The sequence below is a fragment of the Alligator sinensis genome, unplaced genomic scaffold (assembly GCF_000455745.1).
Source record: "Alligator sinensis unplaced genomic scaffold, ASM45574v1 scaffold122_2, whole genome shotgun sequence".
In the NCBI taxonomy this organism is placed as follows: domain Eukaryota; kingdom Metazoa; phylum Chordata; order Crocodylia; family Alligatoridae; genus Alligator; species Alligator sinensis.
This window is the reverse complement of record NW_005841984.1, coordinates 482266-501491: the sequence shown is the minus strand read 5'-3', so window position 1 is coordinate 501491 and position 19226 is coordinate 482266. Positions and strand designations below refer to the sequence as shown.

General features: G+C 42.4%; 1 protein-coding gene across 1 annotated transcript in view; it reads left to right on the top strand.

Moving 5' to 3' along the window:
• The window catches only part of EDIL3 (EGF like repeats and discoidin domains 3), a 366402-nt gene that overhangs the window by 338287 nt on the left and 8889 nt on the right, over nucleotides 1–19226 (top strand). Inside the window, exon 10 of the mRNA XM_006021245.2 lies at nucleotides 5433–5588. Coding sequence (XP_006021307.1) covers nucleotides 5433–5588 — 156 coding nt within the window. The remainder of the gene's footprint in view (nucleotides 1–5432; nucleotides 5589–19226) is intronic.

The window sequence follows — 19226 nt, the reverse complement described above, 5'->3', positions numbered from 1 at the left end:
TTCCCTACAATGACCACACTAATTGGTTCTTCTACTTACACTGTGATTACCAAACCAAGCTCCTGAACTTCTGGAGAGGGCAAACATTGTAGCTGGATCCAGATGTGCAGGCACATATGGTTTGTGGCACCACAAACTGCATATGTTGTACATTAAACTGTGCTCTGCACTGCTAATTTATAGGACTGGGGCAAAATTTGCTACCGGGATTTCCTGGTGACAAAAAAGAAAACATAAAAAAGGTGGTGCAAAGTACACTGAAATGCCATGAGTCAGGATAAACGTGGAGAAGGGGAGCAGGCAGCCCAGGACTGCCTGCTCCCCTGTCTCCATGCACTGCAGAGCCCCCATCTCAAAGCACCCTGAACCCCAGCCACCTACTCCCCTGTCTCCGCATGTGTCAGCACAGAGGCTCTGCTGTGAAGCCTCTACACTGAGGTACGTGAAGTCCCCAGCTCAAGGCACATTGCAACCCAGCCAGGGTGCCTCAAAATAGGGATTCCACAGCATATGGAGACAGGGAAGCACACAGACCTGGACAGCCCTCTCCATGTGCCACTCCTCAGCTGGCTGGTGCACAGTGTGCCTCAGCACGGGGGCTGCCTACTGGACCCCAGCCAACCCCAACCAACCAACTTACTAGACCCTAGCCAACCTCTCCCTGCACCCCAGCCAACCCCACACCCTGCAGCACATGGAGCAGCAGGACAATGTGTCCCGCTGCAACGTACATGAACAGGGGTGTGCACTGCAACACTATTTGTGCTACTGCAAACACATGCTCCTGCTCATGTGGATGCAGCCTCTGATTACATGAATCATGGAATAATTGTTCTTTTTCAGTTCTGTTCTATACTCTGATCAGAATTTCGCTCACCTCTGGAAAAGTTTCTCAAATTCTTCCTCTGATGTTTTAATCCCCTGCCTTCCCAGTCAGCATATCTTTTCAATAAGATCAAGGATGAGTAGTTTATTTCTTGCTGTTACCATAAATTATATTTTACCAATTCATTGTTTCCCTGCACAGCTAATTCATGTACTACCTTAATAAGTATTAGTTCAGCATTGTAAGCCCTGAGTTTCATTTACCTTCTAAGGCAGGAGCCTTTTTCAGTTTTATGATCAGTGTTTCTGAAATCATTTATGTCCAACATAGAATTACTAAATGTCCCAATTTATTTTAGATTAATAGTCCATCCTATGCTACAACACTGTCCTCCTATGAAAAATTCCCCATTGGCTAGTGATGCTGTGGGCATTTTCTTTCTTCATACTATGCATGTTCTATTGGTGCATGGGAACATTTCTAAAATGATTAAATCCATTGCCATTCTTTTTCCAAATACTAAGCATATTCTCTCCTTGTGCTGAATACTAACATGCATGCAGCTTAATTAACTGTGTTTTTAGATTTAGATTTGAGCTCTATATGCTTTACCACAGAAAAGCAAGGGTTTTTGGTGATACATGCTACTGAAACAACAGTATAGTTGGGAGAGATGTTAGTCAAGGTACTGGCACCGAAGTGCCTTTCTTCAGATTTTTAAAAGAAGCAGTTACAGGAGGTGCAGGCTAAGTTAAATGCCAGATCAGACAATGGCTTGTATTGGTCCAGTCAAAGATACCACCAAAATATCTGCATATTTCCTGGACCATCACAGCTACAACAACACTCCAACCATATTTTGTACCACAAGTCTCTTGCAGTATTTCAGATCATCTGTAACATGCAGGTGTCAGTCTTGTAGTATTTTAGATTATCTGCAACATCCACAGGTCAGAGCACTGCCCACCCTTCACGGACTCAGGAAATAACTTCAAATGTAGTCTAGTCCCTCGATCAAGGATCATTCCTGTCCAGCCCCTCCCAGACAAATGTGTGCCTAACCAGCACTTGGAAACTTCCAGTAACACATTTTACAACCTCTCTAGGTAATCTGTTCCACTTCTTTATCATCCTTATAGTTAGAAATTTATTTCTAATATTTAGCCTAAATCTCTCTAATACTTTAGGCCCATTATTTCTTGCCCTTTCCCTTGTGGTCATAGAGAATAATTCACTGCCACCATCTTTATAACAATTCTGTTTTCCACCTATATTGTTTTCAAAACCTCTGTCCACTTTTGTTCCTTTCCTCTAGACTAGATCCAATTTGTCTACGGCTTTCTTATTTTGTGGTATCCAAAACTGGACACAGTCCAAATAAGGCCTCACCAGGTTGAACAAAGTGGAAGAATCATTTCCCATGATTTGCATATGACATACTGTTACTACTTACCAGGCTATTAGCCTGTTTTGTAACTATTTTGTTGCTTGCTCATAGTCATCTTGTGATTCCCATAGCTGCCATTTCCTTCCCTGCAGTACTGCTTAGACAATCATTTGCCATTTTATATTTGTGCCCTCTGGGGTGAATATAAATCAGTCTTGGGGGTCTTACAACTTTGCAAGAGTAAATAAATATGCATTGGATCAGGTACTTTAATATGGGTCTAGCATATTCCTGGGGAGTTCCCTAACCACAGAGTTATGGATTCAGTCATATTCACCCCATCTCTGGTCCAGTGAGTATTTATGTACTTATACCAAGTAGAACAGCTCCATCAGGAAAGAGATACTACCTCTACCCCAGAATAGCCTGATAATTACAGCAGTCACCTGAAATGCAGAACATCAGAGCACGAAGGGTTTTTGAACCCGAAAGCTTGCTTAATAACTATTCTCCAACCATTTGGGTTGGTCTAATAAAAGATATCAAATTCACCCAAGGAACCTTGTCTGAACATCAGAGCATGTTGTTAAGCCTGTGTCTTATTTTAGAAGAGTGCTCAGAACACCAGGCTCACAGCTTTCTCACAGGCAGTGTTTGGGGTTGGGGTTTTTTTCACAAAAAACTTTTAAAGGTCTCAGTTTTGTCCTGATATAGATTACACAAGCTTTCCCTCAGAGATCCACTTAAAAGTATTCAAACACTGCAAATTGTTGACTTCAATGATTGCACTGACTTCAATGGACTTCGAAATAAGCCATATATTTAGGTGTATGCATTTAAATATCTTAAAAAAATTCCATTTAGCTTAAAACGTAAGACTGTCCATTGAAATCATGTAAAAGAGTTCTCTGCTTGCTGCCCTGGTTCTCCACAAAACACTGCCTTAGTTTTAGTATACTCCATGAAACCAACCCAAGCTATGTCAAAGAGCTGTAATTCCTTCACAAAGATAGCCTATTGGCCTCCCTTCACAGTTCTCTTCCTTCAGCTCCATGAGGCTGCCAGCTTCAGGAAAAGACGACTTTCTTGGCAGCTGAGCTGAGACTGGAACTAGGTATTAGAAGACAATCGCAAATCTCCTTGCCTTCAGACAGCAGAGGAAAAACATATTTTTTCATATTTCTTTCTTTTCTCTTCATTTTAAAATGGTAAAAGTAATAAAATAAATAAAAGCATGACAAGGGAGGAGAAAAGGAAAGAGAAAAGAAAGTGTATAAAAGAGGAGAAGAAATGATAGAAAAGCAGAAATATTTAAAAACAATAATAATAAAGTACTGGCCTACTCTTGTAGAGAAAACGGGGAGAGGACAGGTGAAACTAGAGCTCTAACTTACTTATCTTACCTACTTATCATCATTGCATGCCTGCACTTTTTAATAGGAAACACTATGGGGCAGAGAGTTTCTTTTTGTCCGTGTTAGTCCGTGAGTAGCGCTTCTATACTACTAAGTATAAATAATAGTTATAAAATATAAGAAAATGAAGACAAATTGAATTATGAAACTGTGTTGACTCTCTAGCACTGAGAAAAGAAAACCCAATTATTACAGCATACATGCAAGTTTCTAGAGCAGCATCATAGGGTAGTATCCCTCCTATCCCAATTCCTTCCCTATACAGAGTCAGTTGATACAATTCCTTCAGTTTTTACTCAGGTTTATACATTATGAAAGGCAATAGAACTTTGCATTACTATTACATTATTGCATTAAATCTGTACATGTATATTTTTTATAACTTAGTTATGTAAAAAATAAGGTCCATGAGCCAGATCCTTGTGGAGCCCTATCATTTGGCCAGTGGTGCTGTCCCTAGGTCGCGGGCTGGGGCAGCATGCCATATGAGCATGGTGCACAGAGGTAGAGTGCACTGCACATGGCATGTGGGACCATGGGTACATGTGGTGCTTGATACTAGTTCTGCACACCTGCCGCACACAGCACCCTCACCAGACTGGTCTCAGGCACTGCATGTGGCTAAAGCCAGTCTGGCCCAGTGCATGATGTTGGCTTGGCACGTGCCAACATCATGCACAGGAGGCACTACTTCACAGTCAGGGTGGCCAGGATCTGAAACCAGCTTCCAAGGGAAGTGGTGCTGGCTCCTACCTCGGGGGTCTTTAAAAGGAGGCTTGATAACTACCTAGCTGGGGTCATACGAGCTTAAACTTACCAGGGGTCATATAAGCCCAGTATTCATTCCTGCCCAGGGCAGGGGGTTGGACTTGATGATCTGCTTAGGTCCCTTCCGACCCTACATCTATGAACCTATAAACCTATGCTGCCCAGTGTGTGGGGTGTCCAGTGGCTTCTGTGCCAAACTGACCCTGCACACTGGATCCACACTGTTTTGAAGCAGGATACACTTAGATAAAGAATTGAAATCAAATTCTGTGGCATGACATGCAGTTTTCAGGTGACTCCCTTTGCAATGAAAAATGCATTTCCTAGTTAGAATGAGTGAGGAAAAATATGTAAGTATGTCAACATAGAGCAAAAGGTAAGGTTCAGCATGCCAGGTATCTAATGAATAGAAGGAGCAGATAAAGTGTAAAAATGATTGGGCCAGTTCCTCAATTTATGCAGATAAGTGTAGCTCTGTTGAGGTCAGTGGAGCAGTGCCAATTTATACTAGTTAAGGATCTGATCTTAGATTGAAAGGGCTCTTAAAAGAGAGATCCAACCAAAAACAAATTACAAGCAATGCCAGACCATGCCAAGGGAAGTAGGTTGAATTAAGAAAGAAAAGGTACATATCATTAACATCAAGTGAGTATGTGACAATCTCAGCCTTAAGTTGTAGAGATATGTGAACACTGAAGCATGGAGAGAAGCACCTGTTATTTTAAAATCCCTTTGGTATGAATGAAAAATGTTGGTTCTTACCATTCCAGTTGCTATATTTCAAATCTTGAAAGAGATTTGTGTGTTTCAGTTAATGAAAGGTAGAGGAAGTTCTGGAAATTAGTTTACAAAATCATTGCTTGGTTTCTTGACAGACCTTATGGCTTTCCTGAATTATCCTGAGTATTCCTCATGCTCTTTCACCTCAGAGCTGATGTGACACGATCCAGAATATCTTCTTTTGCAAAATATGAAAACATGTTGTGAACTTGAAATATTTTAACTGTGCTCTATTATATTGTTTTTCGTTTTACAGGTTGACCTCCTTGTTCCTACAAAAGTGACTGGCATAATTACACAAGGAGCTAAAGATTTTGGTCATGTACAGTTTGTGGGTTCTTATAAACTTGCGTACAGTAATGATGGGGATCACTGGACCATATACCAAGATGAAAAACAAAAAAAGGATAAGGTAAAATAACAAGGCAATTGATATTTGAGTTGCATTTTACAGAAAACTAAGATTATAGTAACATCAGTGCTGCCAGCCTACAGGTTAATGTATGTTCTCTGCTTTATGTGGTTCCTTATGCTTATGGTTCTGCAGATAAAAGTCAAGGTGACTAGAAAGGAATCATAACACAATGACATTCAAACATACTGTAATATTATACATATCAATGCAGTGTGTCAGATTCAAAGCTATTAAATGTGGGACATAAAACTTTATGGTTCTCCATTTATTGGAATTATTTCTTCCTCTAACTCTAATATGGAATACATATAAATAGTTATTTGTTTTTGTTTTGAGAACAACACGTCTGCTCAGAATTTGATAAGCACTCACAGAAAAGCAGCTATTCTATGAAAAAATGCATTTTAATGTACCCTTTGCCTAATAAAGTTATGTTAATTTTTCTAGAATTTTACCAGTCTAAGTCTACAAATACCCAAAAGGTATATATCTTCATATTACCACAGCACTGCAGACATAAACATAAATAATAGAATTATACAACTCTTCCTTTGCAAATCTGAGGTAGACCTACAGCAGGAGTAGGGTCACTGCCTGATTCTATATTTTATATTTAGGATGCTACTGAATGCACTTTTGCTTTACACTGAATGATATTCTTTATGTTTCAAACAGCTAAATTCATTGCACAGCCAACTATTTTTCAGGGATCTTTTTAAGAGAACTATTAAGTGTGCAGAGAAAATGGGAAATAATTATTACAACTTTTAGATGGATTACATCTAACCAGAACAAAGATACATTAATTTAAATTCCAGATGGCTTCTCTGTCTAACTCTTGTCTCAAGTTTTCAGTGTTTTCAACAACTATTATATTCAGTTATTAAATGTTCTGAGAATAAACAGAATTGCTTATAAAAGGAAGATTTAATATTCTTCATATGTATCAATTTTATTTCGTTTTGTATTCTGTGAAGAATCTTAGACTACATAGTCAAATTTATCAACGTGGGTTTAGGCTAGGATACCTCTGCTAACTTTTTGAGTTGTCCCACAGATTTCAGTTGACTGAAAGGTGCTACTTAGTCTGATTCAGAGGGTATACTAGCCTATACTGTTTTTCTATAAATGTTTGTGTTATCAACATGTATGCATGTTTCTTTAAGGATATTTTTTCAGAGAGAAAACTACTTGACAGCATTGAGATCAAAATGGCACATCTCAGAGGTTTTATGCTATAATAACTTGTTAAATAATTGTTGAAGGACTTCAGATAATAAAAACAAAATCTGTTTATGTAACCACCCAACTGAGAGGGTCCTGGCAGCTTGATTATGGATGGATGTCTAGTATAATTGGTTGGCAGAAAAAATAGGAAACAAACAACATATGAATATATCACAAATTAATTAGAGAGCTGCAAACTTCAGTACTTTGTACACATATTACATTATATCTGGCATTTTAAAAAATTGCTTCAGAAGAAATGATTTCTCTCACTAAACCTCTAATAGCAAATGGCTACATTGATTATACTAAAAAAAGAGCGTGCATTCAAGCCTTCAGTAATAAACAGTCACATAAAAAAACTAAAACTAAATGCAATCGTGCTTAACAGTACTTTTCCTGTTTGTTTGTTCTAGTCTCCAGTATTTGCCAAGGCAATTTAATTTTTTTTTTCCCCGTTCATCAGATGAATTGTTGATGCCTGTATACACAGACCTTGAGGAAAAATGAAAAGCTCTTAATCACTGTCTTATTAAAAAATCTTGCACTCCATATAAAATAAGAACCTAATTTTGTGTACGATAGATGGAGCATTCCTGAACCAGAATAGACTAGCTAGAGAGAAGATGTGACCAAATATGTTTAGTGTAGAACTAGAATTTTAATTCTTGGTTTTTGTCTGTAAAAGCATGCCACTGTGATCTTAGGCAAGTGACAAAACTTCTGCGCTGTAGATTCCACTATCTTATTTTAATCCAGAGTAGCTCTTCTGGTATTAACTTAATCCAGAGTATCTTTTTAGATATTAATTAGAAAACGTGAGTGCCAGAATCTGACATCCATAAGCATTTATGGACATTCCATTGTTTTTTCCATGAAGCATGACCCTTTGGGTTTATGGAGGACCCAATTCATTGGCCACATTTTGGCCTGTTTTCAAAATTAAATTTACTCATCTGTGTGATAATACCAAAAAAGAGGTGCCGTCAAAAATGTTGTGCATTACTCAGAGCGGGAAGAAGAGAAACTATAATCCTGAAGCTGGAAACTGGGAATATTTTTTGCAGAAGAACCACATTAGGTTCCTTTCTGGGTGACTGTAGGATTTGCCAAAAAGTGTATAAACATTTTCAAATATTCTTTAGTGCTCAATTCTCCCACAGTTAGAAAAAATTCCCTGCTATCTAACCTCTCTTGTTTAATTTAAACCCCTTACCTATCCTTTGCCTAGTGGTAAAGGAGAACAGTAATAATCTTCTTCTTTGTGAGAACTATTTAAATATTTGAAGACTTTTGAAGACTAGTATCATGTCTCCACTCAGTCTTCTCTAGCCCAAGAAAAAAGTCTGGTCCTTTTAGTCTTTTTTCACAAGTCATATTCTGTAGACCTCTGACCTCTCATCATTTTGGTTGCTGTTCTCTGGACAAAGTTTCCCTCTCCAGTTGGACAAAGCACTCTATTTGAGGCCATACCAGAGCGGAGTAGAGTGGAAGGATTATCTAATGTGCCTTGCATACAATCCTTCTGTTAATGCATTCCAGTATGAATGTATGGCATTTTGTTTTTTCACAGTATTGTTGACTTATGTCCAGTTTGTCCACATGTTGTATTTGTGTACTTGATTTTTCCTAGGTAGGTGTGATAGTGTGCATTTGTCCATACTGAATTTCATCCTGTGCTTCATAGATTCATAAATGCTAGGGTCAGAAGGGACCTCAACAGATCGAGTCTGACACGCTGCCTACACAGGAAAGAGTGCCAGATGCCTATCCAGCCTTCTCTTAAAGACCCTCAAAGTAGGGGAGAGCACCATCTCCCTTGGAAACACATTTCAAATTTTGGCCACCCTTACCATGAAGAAGTTTGTTCCCTGATATCTAGCCTAAATCTGCTCTCTGTCAGTTTGTGACCATTGTTCCTTGTTACGCCAAGAGGTGCCCTGGTGAACAGAGCATCTCCTATTCCTTGCTGTGTCCCCCTAATGAATTTGTAGGTGGCCACAAGATCACCTCTCAGCCTTCTCTTGTGGAGGCTGAAGAGGTCCAGGTTCCTCAGTCTCTCCTCATAGAGCTTGTCCTATAAGCCCCTAACCATATGAGTTGCCCGCCTCTGGACCCTCTTGAGTCTATCAACATCCTTCTTGAAGTGCGGCACCCAAAACTGGATGCAGTACTCCAACTGCGGTCTGACCAATGCTGCATAGAGGGGAAGTATCACCTCCTTGGATCTATTTGTCATGCATCTGCTGATGCATGATAAAGTGTGGATAGGTTTGCTGATGATTTCATCACACAGATGACTCATGTTCATCTTGGAGTCCACTATGACTCCGAGATCCCTTTCCACTTCTGTGCTGCTGAGAGGGTCACTTCCTAGCCAGTAGGTGTGCTGGATATTTTTGCACCCTAGGTGTAGCACTCTGCACTTGTCCTTGTTGTACGGCATCCTATTGTGTACTGCCCACTTTTCTAACCTGTCCAAGTCTGCCTGCAATTGTTCCCTACCCTCCAGAGCATACACTTCACCCCACAATTTAGTATCATCCACACACTTGGACAGAGTACACTTCATACGCACATCCAAGTCACTGATGAAGATATTGAAGAGTACACGTCCAAGGACCAAACCCTGCGGGACTCCACTCCATTACTCACATCCTTCTAGGTCAATTCTGACCCGTCTACTACTACTCTGGGTATGATGGCTAAGCCAATTTGCCAACCACTGGACCATGTAAACATCTATGTCACAGCCTCTTAATTTATTTATGAGAATGGGATGAGATACCATATTGAAGGCCTTGATAAAGTCCAATAAAATGACATCCACATCTACTCCTACATCTAAGCATTTTGTGACCCTGTCATAAAATGAAACCAGATTGGTCAGGCATGTTCTACCTGCTACAAATCCATGCTGGTTTCCCTTCTGCATTATTTTTCCCGACGGGCTCCCACAAATCCTTCATTATTTTTTCAAAGACCTTTCCAAGGATGGAAGTGAGACTGACTGGCCTATAATTACTCGGATCCTCCTTCCTCCCCTTCTTGAAAATAGGGACCATATTGGCCCTTTTCCAGTCCTCCGGAGCCTGACCTGAGTGCCATGAGCACTCAAACAGCCGTGCCAGTGGTTCTGCTATGACACCAGCCAATTCCTTCAGTACCCTTGGATGCAGCTCATCCGGGCCTGCTGACTTGAACACATCCAGGCCATCCAAGTGACTCTGCACCAAGTCAGTGTCAACAGTTTGTAGTCTGGTGTCCCTCTGATGCCATCAAAGAACCCATTAGGAGACTTATCTTGAGCCCTGTTCAGAAACACTGAGGCAAAAAACGCATTGAATAGCTTAGCCTTGTCCCCCCTCTCTGTCACTAATTGCTCCTCCTTGTTCAGTAGGGGTCCTATGTTGCCCTGCACCTTCCTTTTACTCCCTACATACCTAAAAAAAGATTTTTTGTTGTCTTTAATTTGTGTTGCCAGCCTCAGCTCTGTAGTTGCTTTGGCCTTTCTAACTGCCTCCCTGCAAGTGCAGGCCAAGTAGGTATACCTCTTCTTGGTAGCTTCCCCCTGCTTCCACCGCCTATATGCCTTCTTTTTTTCCATTAGACTCCCCTGGATTTCCCTGCTTATCCAAGGAAGTTTTTTGGCTCCTTTCCCCCTTTTCCCTCATACTGAAATAGTCTCCTTCTGTACCCGAAGGATTGCTTCCTTTAGAAACGACCACCCTTCCTGGACTCCCATCTTGCCAATACTCTTATCCTGCAGTGCATCATTGACTAGACTCCTAAGCACACTGAAGTTAGCCTTCCTAAAGTCAAGCACTTCCACCTTACTAGTCATCTTACCTACCCTACGCCGCATAGTGAATTTGATTGATTGGTGGTCACTGTCCCCAAGGTGACCTCAAATCTGCAGATCCCCTACCAGGTCCTCCCTTGTAACCAACACCAAATCCAGTAGAGCATTCCCCCAGTAGGACCATATACCTCCTGCATTAGGTGAAGGTCCTGCCTGCAGGTTAAGAACCTACGTGAATGGTTGGATTTGGCTGACTGTTCCTCCCAGCAGATGTCAGGGCAATTTAGGTCCCCAGTGACAACCATGTCCCTAGACTGTACAGCCTCTGAGAGCTGCTTCAAGAATTCCAAATCTAGCTTTTCCTCTCGGTGTAGTGGTCTGTAGCAGACCCCCACCACCAAGTCACTTTCCCCATAACCTCCATGTATCCTAACCCACAATGCCTCAACTTTCTCCTCCTCTGATCCCATTTTGATTAGGGTAGATATATAATGCTCCCTTACATAAAGAGCAACCCCATCCCCTTTCCTCCCTACTCTGTTCCTTCTGTACAACCTGTAGCCCTCAATGTGTACTGCCCAGTCATGGCTAGGGTCCCACCAGATTTCTGTTAGCCCCACTAAATCAAAGTTATTATCTGCAAGCAGAAGTGCGAGTTCTTCCTGCTTGTTCCCCAAACTCCTAGCATTAGTATAGAGGCACCTGAGCCCTCTGAATGGTGCCTTCAATCCCTGCCCCCACCCCGTTCTGATGCCCAAAGGGCCCTTGGTATTTACCTGGGGTGTACTGCTGCATGTCTTGCAGTTTGTAACTTCTAGACTCCCTCCATCTCCTGCCTCCCCGTCCCCCATCATATTTAGTTCAAAGCCTGATGTAGGCCAGCCAACCTGTAATAAAAGAGACTCTTACTTTTTGTGGAGAGATAAAGCCCATCACGTCCCAGGAGGTCCCTTGCACAGAAGTGCAGATCGTGGTCCAGGAAGCCATTCAGTCTATTTCTCTAATCTGTCAAAATCATTTTGAATTCTGATCCAAATTGCTTGCAACTCCCTCCATTTTAGTATCATCTGCAGATTTAATGAGCAGGCACTCTCCTCCATCATCCAGGTCATTAATAAAATATTGAATAGTATTGGACCTCAGGCAGACCTCACTTTTGATATATGCTTGTAGTTTGAGAGTGAGCCCTTGTTAACTACTTTTTGAGCACAGTTTTCCAGTGTATATTCACTTTCTAGAGTTAACTCTAAACCATATTTCTGTAGTTTACTTGAGAGAGTTGTATAAAACAGCATCAAAAGTCTTAATAAACTCCAGATATATCATATGTAGGGCTATACTCCACAAATCCTGTTACCTTTGATAGGAAATCTAGCTAGTTTAACATAAACTGTTCTTGACAAATCCATGTTGTCTGTTATTTTCACCATATTATCTTCAAGGTGCTTAAAAGTAGATGGATGAGGATAGAAAGAATAGATGAGAAGAGCAGATAGAATAAGAATTTCTATGGATGACTATCATTTTATAGATGAGTTCTAAAACCTATTCATCGGCATATACACTCAGCGTACAAGAAATTGAGGCAAACTCCAATTGCCTAGTGTTGTAAGATACTGAGTATTTCCTTACATGTTCAACAGCTTCCAGAATAACTCTACCTTTTCAGTGATCCCAAAGCATTTCTAGAAGTGTTCACCTCTGATTCTTCACTGTTCAAAGAGCTATTTTGCAAAAGAGAAAAAATCAGCTTTTCAGACTTATATTCTGCAGATACTGAATTTATACCTTTGGACATAATTGGATGCTTCAAGTAGAAAGTAATATGGCTTTTAAGCTTCCATTTTCAGAAGACCAAAATCTTAAATTGAAAAGATATGAAAACAAGAGTAGTAGCCCCTAATGCTTCTATTTGGTTTCTGCAATTTTAACTGCTATACACCTGAGCTCATTTCTACTGAGCTCATCTCTGACTGCAAACGAAAAAGTACTGGGGGGAAACGTATCTTTAAAAATGATGCTTTCCAGGTTCATAGTAAGTGGTTAGAATTATATCCTTAAAATACATGAATGCTTTTCCTTTTTCCTTGCAGAAGTCAGAAATTACTTAGGCTACCAGCATAAAGGAAGAAAATATATTTTAGAAAAATGACTAGAGTAGAACAGCTATCTTGTTTCTCTCAACTAGAGGTCAGTAGCTCACTATACGTCCTATGCCAAACCTGTGTATGCCAAATTTAATCATTTTTTTTAAAGTTACTTTTGAAATGTGATTTTTCTCAAATTGCACCCTATGCTGTGGATAATTCTAAAGCAACTGTAGTATCAAATGGCAGTCTAGAGGCTGTATTTTTCTCGCTAACATGTAGTGGGCTGTATTTTTAAAAGAACTTAGGCCACCCAGAATTTTGTATCCTCAATCATGGTCAACACTTGTAGGAGCATTTAATTGCAAGCAGAAATTATAATATTTAAACATGCACTTGATCTATAAGTAAAATCATGTCATTTATATATATAAATAATATATATAAACATATATAATATATATAAATAATATATATAAAAATAAATATATACATGTATATACATATACATATATGTGTATGTATATGTATATATTTATTTTTATATATATAAAATGATGTAATTTGCACCTCTAGTTAATTGCCTTGACAACTGTTTGCAGGAGATTAATAGTAAGAAAAATGAAATGCTATTCTACTAAATCGTCACCCCATTTTCTATAATCTTTTTGCTTTGTTTCCTGTAAAAATCATAGATACTATGGTGCACTATTTATAATGATAGATTTAACCCTAACGGTATCCCACCCCATACTGGTGAACAAGTTAAGAGGCTGTGACTTGGATGACTACACAGTCCGGTGGGTGGCAAATTGGCTGGAGGGTGGAGATGTGGACATGCCGGAGGGCAGGGAACAGCTGCAAGCAGATCTGGACAGGTTGGACAAGTGGGCAGAAAACAACAGAATGCAGTTCAACAAGGAGAAATGCAAAGTGCTGCACCTAGGGAGGAAAAATGTCCAGCACACCTACAGCCTAGGGAATGACCTGCTGGGTGGCACGGAAGTGGAAAGGGATCTTGGAGTCCTAGTGGACTCCAAGATGAACATGAGTCGGCAGTGTGACGAAGCCATCAAAAAAGCCAATGGCACTTTATCGTGCATCAGCAGATGCATGACGAATAGGTCCAAGGAGGTGATACTTCCCCTCTATTGGGCGCTGGTCAGACCGCAGTTGGAGTACTGCGTGCAATTCTGGGCGCCGCAATTCAAGAGGGATGCGGATAACTTGGAGAGGGTTCAGAGAAGGGCCACTCGTATGGTTAAGGGCCTACAGACCAAGCCCTACGAGGAGAGACTAGAGAAACTGGATCTATTCAACCTTTGCAAGAGAAGGTTGAGAGGCGACCTTGTGGCTGCCTATAAGTTCATCACGGGGGCACAGAAGGGAATTGGTGAGTATTTATTCACCAAGGCGCCCCCAGGGGTTACAAGAAATAATGGCCACAAGCTAGCAGAGAGCAGATTTAGATTGGACATTAGGAAGAACTTCTTCACAGTTAGAGTGGCCAGGGTCTGGAACAGGCTCCCAAGGGAGGTGGTGCTCTCCCCTACCCTGGGGTCTTCAAGAGGAGGTTAGATGAGTATCTAGCTGGGGTCATCTAGACCCAGCATTCTTTCCTGCTTATGCAGGGGGTCGGACTCGATGATCTATTGAGGTCCCTTCCGACCCTAACATCTATGAATCTATGAATTGCATTCCTTTCATGCATGAAATATAGACTGTGGACACATTTTTATCACATTGTCATAGTTAGTACTTGATTTGTTGAAGTGCAGTACAATACAACCTGTGAAACTATCACAGAATTCCTCCCCCCCACACCTTTTTTTAGTTTTTCAAAATTCCCCAACAAGTTTTCCATCATTAATTAAAGACAGAAAATATAAACCAAAGTTTAAAAAATGAATTTATTTTCTTCTGACAGCTTATAAATTCACTGAAGGGGATGGTGTAGGATTTTGAACTCTGATGCTTTATCATTATGTGAGTGACACACCATGCTGTATCTAGCCTGGAAATTTTGTTGAGTTTTTGTCACAATTAGCCTGGATACAAATTTGATTGAGAGGAATATATCTGAATCACATTTCAGTAAGACAAAAGTGGTGCTGGTTGGTAGTTAGAGCCACATAGCATGGGTTTGATATCTCACAGTGCGATAGGAGTTGTCCATCTGTTGTCAGTTGAGGAGTATTCATGGATTTTGATAACATAAGGTGGACTGAATGTCAGTAGTGCCTACCTTCATCAATGTTTGAAAGGATGATTATGACTATGTCTTGCTATGGTTACACATTACTTTATCACCAGATGGGATTGCTTTAACTACTTACATGGAAACCATAGAGGGTAACCTTCAAAACTATACAGACATTAAAGCTTGTGCAAAATTAAACAGTTCTACTGGCCATATACAATAAGTTGCACCAAATCAAGACGCTACTGATCTTTGAGCTTGCCTCCAAGTGCAATTTGGAGTGTTATCCATGATCTTTGTAACGTAGAGTGCAGACAGAAGTGACATTTGTCAAGTAACCTGGCTCCTGAAAGCACTTTTCAGCTTTTTTTTTACATACCTACATAGCTGCAGAGTGCTTTTAAAATGGCTGATCACACAAAAAATTAGCCCTGGTTAAATCAGGTATTACATTAAGCTGCTCAAAAGCATAGTGCCTTGGAGAACTTCTGTTCCTTCCAGGGTTAATTTTTTGCACAGGCAGCAGGGCAGAGCTGGTACCCAGCTCCACCCCTGGGCTGTCAGGGGGAAGGATTTCCTGCCATGGCAGGGGGTCGGACTTGATGATCTGCTCAGGTCCCTTCTGACCCTACCTACTATGAAACTATGGGTAGAGAGCGCTCAGCTGCTAAATGGCCAGAGCTGGGGAGAAATGGGTGGGGAATGGGGCCACCTCACCTCACAGTCCCCTCCCCACCCTGGCTGGAGTATTGGTGGGGGCTGGATCAAGCCCCTGAGGGGGCTCCATTCCTTGCCCCTTCCCTCTCGGCTCTGGCCATGCAGCAGCTGGGAGCAGCCAGCACGGAGCTCCTGGCTCCTGAATGGCCACAGCTGCAGGGAGATGGGAGTTGGTGGAACGGGGCCCCTCACCTCACAGACCCAACCTGGCTACCCCCTATACCCCATATGAGTTTGTTGGGGATGGTGCATGAGGTGAGGGGGCTGCATTCCCCACCCTCTCCCCCAGCTCTGGCCATTCCATGCTGGCTGCCCCTGGCTGCTGAATGGTCAGAACTGAAGGGGAAGTGGGGAAAATGGAACTTCCTCATGTTGGTAGCCCAACCTAGATCCCCCTCAATACCACAGCTGGCATAGCTGGGGGTGGTGACAAGATGTAGAGGCTCCATTCCCTACCCCGCCAGCTCTGGTGATTAAGAAGCTGTCAGCTCCCTCCCCTCCCCTCTCCCCCTGCCTCACTGACAGCCCAAAGCTTGAGTGGGAAGGCAGGGCTGGAGAGAGGGGACTTTCTGCAACCTCCTAGGAAGCTGCTGGAGTGCCCCCATCTGCTGGCCTGGACCAGTGCAGGCTGGCTCCAATTTTGGCCCCTCCCAGCCCAACAGGGGAATGGGGCGGTGGCGGCGCAAGGTGCAGTGGCCCCATTCACAGCCTCTGACCGCCCCCTGCCCCCCCACCCTGGCCCAATAGGTGAACATCTGTTGGGTCATAGAATGTGCTCTAACTCATGATGCTTTATGTAAAATGCCATGAGTTAAAGCTGTCTGCACCCCTAGTGGCCGTAGCACCAGCTGATGCAACTCAACAAACCGCCACTGACTTCAGCAGAGCTAGGCTGAATATTTGTCCCTATATGTTTTAGGATGTCTCTTTGTCACAGAGCACTTAGGTGCTCTGCTCCTAAAGAGGGGAAACTGCTAGAGAAAGAGCCCTAGCAGTGAGTAAGGAGCCCAGCTGTTGGTTGCCAGGGCAACAGGAGCTAGCAAGCGACCCACACCTGCCAGCGGTCAGCTGACTGAAAGGGGCAGGGACTGGCTCCCTTATAAATCCTAAGGGCTGAGGCCAGAGGCAGTTCCCTCTGCCCCAAAGGGGCAGTTGAGAAGCCCCAGAGAGGGGGCATTGGCGAGAAGCCCCAGTGTGGGTCGCTTGCAGCCCCAGTGTGGGTGTGGAGAAGCCCCAGAGAGGGGGCAGCATTATCGAGAAGCCCCAGGAGAGGGGGGCAGCATTGTGGAGAAAAGCCCCGAGAGTGGGTGGCGATAAAAACCCCAGAGAGGGGGCAGCCAGAAGCCCCAGAGAAGGGGGCAGCATTATTGAGAGAAGCCCTAAAGAGAAGGGGGCAGCATTATTGAGAGAAGCCCCAGAGAAGGGGGCAGCACGGTGAGAAGCCCCAGAGAGGGGGCAGCGCGGTGAGAAGCCCCAGAGAGCGGGCAGAATGATGAGAAGCCCCAGAGAGAGGGCAGCATGGTGAGAAGCCCCGGAGAAGGGTCACAGAGTGAGACAGGGCCATGGAGAGCCCTAGCGCCAGAGAGGGCGCAGATCGAAAGAGGCAGGGGGCCAGATTATAAACAAGGCCCAGACAGACTGAACAATGTCTATTCCATCTGCAAGGCTTGGGGCGTGGTAGAGGGGTGGTTGGAGCCATGCATAGCCCATAAAGCTAGGGTGCCCCGAGACAATGGTGGTACCATCTATCTTGGAGCAGGACCTACCAGGGGTCTGAGAAGGCACGGGGTCAGAGTGTACAGCTAACCGTCACCAAGAGGGCGTCAAAGGCAGCCTCCCAAATATATATTTTGTCATCAAAGACGTGGCGGACGAGGATCCAGGGTGCCCACTGGGCCAACTTGGCATGGTAAGGGGGCCTTGGAGAGATCACAGCCATCCTCGAGGACCCCATCCCATGACACTCTTCATAATATAAATTGGGTCCAGTCTGCTGAGAAATCACAAATTTCTACTGTGCTTTATTGAGAGTCACAATGGGTGCAGACAGAAGTGATAATTTTTTCCTGATCTGGCTGCAGAAAGCAGCCTATAACTGTGACTAAACACAAGTGCACAGCTGCAGACAACTGCAGAGAGCTTTAAAAATGGCCAATCGGGTGAAAAATCTGAACTTTCATTTCATGAGGGTTCAGATGAAGATGTTTCAAAACACAGCATCTTCTATAACTTCTGTCTGCCTGCCTCCCAGCCCCTGGAAGTGGGGAAAGGGAGCAGATGGAGTTCAGTCTGGGGGGTTTTCTGCCCTCACTTGAGGGTGGGGTATTGGAGCCCCCCTGAGGTGGGAGAGCTCCAATTCACCCACCCTACCTTCCAGCACGAGCTGAGGAACCCCATAGAATGAGTTTCCTCTTTTCCCTTTCCCCCTTCCCATTGTGAAAACAGTGTAGGCTGGCAAGGGGGCGGAGCAGCAAGCTTGCAGTGAGCAGCTAGATTCCCCTTCCCCCTGGAACCAACAATGAACTTCTTTTTGGTCCAGGGGATCATTGTAACTCAGAATGCTTCCTGCAAAGCGTTCTCAGTTACAGCGGGGAGCTGCACTTCTGTCTGTGCTCAATATGCTATCCGCATTTGATTCTCAGAAGAAATTTCCAAAGGGAAATTAGCCTGTGCAATGCCCCTATATTCAAAGATCTTTGTCTTGAACCTCCCATCTTAAACCATTTACAAACTACATACAATGGAATAACTTCTCATTTAAGTAACATCAATATGCCATTATTTGCCTTGAAATACTCCATGATTTACCTTCTCTGTTTTGACAGTTTTGAAACTAATATCCACTTAGAACAATGAACGACACAGCACTGGAAGTTGTACACATTCCAGCCATGTGGCATATTTCCATGCATGCAAGTCCTGAAATACTATTGAATTTTAGGATATTTATACATTTGCATTCAGCTATAAATTAAAACTGCAAACAACTGAAATGGAAAATTAAAAAAAGAAAGAAAAGTTACAGTCATGGTAGAATCCATCATTTGTCCTTTGGTAATGTATTCTTAACAAGCAAAGATGAGTTCTTGAGTAATACAGTATCTGAAGGCATTCTCTTGCCTACCTCATTTATATGCACATGCAGAAAGAAAAGGCAATTCTTCCCCTGACACTGGACAAATGTATTTCATCTCCATGATGAACTGCTCCACAATCTAAGTCCATGCTATAGGAATGCATATACATAAAATAAAATCACCTGTTGTCTGACACTAAAAAGAGTCTACTAGAATCAGTACATTCAAGATGCAACCAGATATCTGTAACTAATAGAATTAATTTAGTAAAAGGCATAAGATATCTTTCACTGATCCTGATCTAATATTGGTCATTTCTAAGTCGTCTTGGTTAAAAGCATTATTTAAGAAGGGGGAACAAACAGCTTTCAAATTTATAAATGCTGCATCAGTCCTTTTCCAAAATAAGGAAGTCTTCCTCAGTGAATTGTAGAAAGTAAATTGGATTCTTAAGACAGAACAGAACCTGGATATCCAGCATGATCCTTCCATGTGGCATGATTTTAATTAGAACAGATTTGAAGG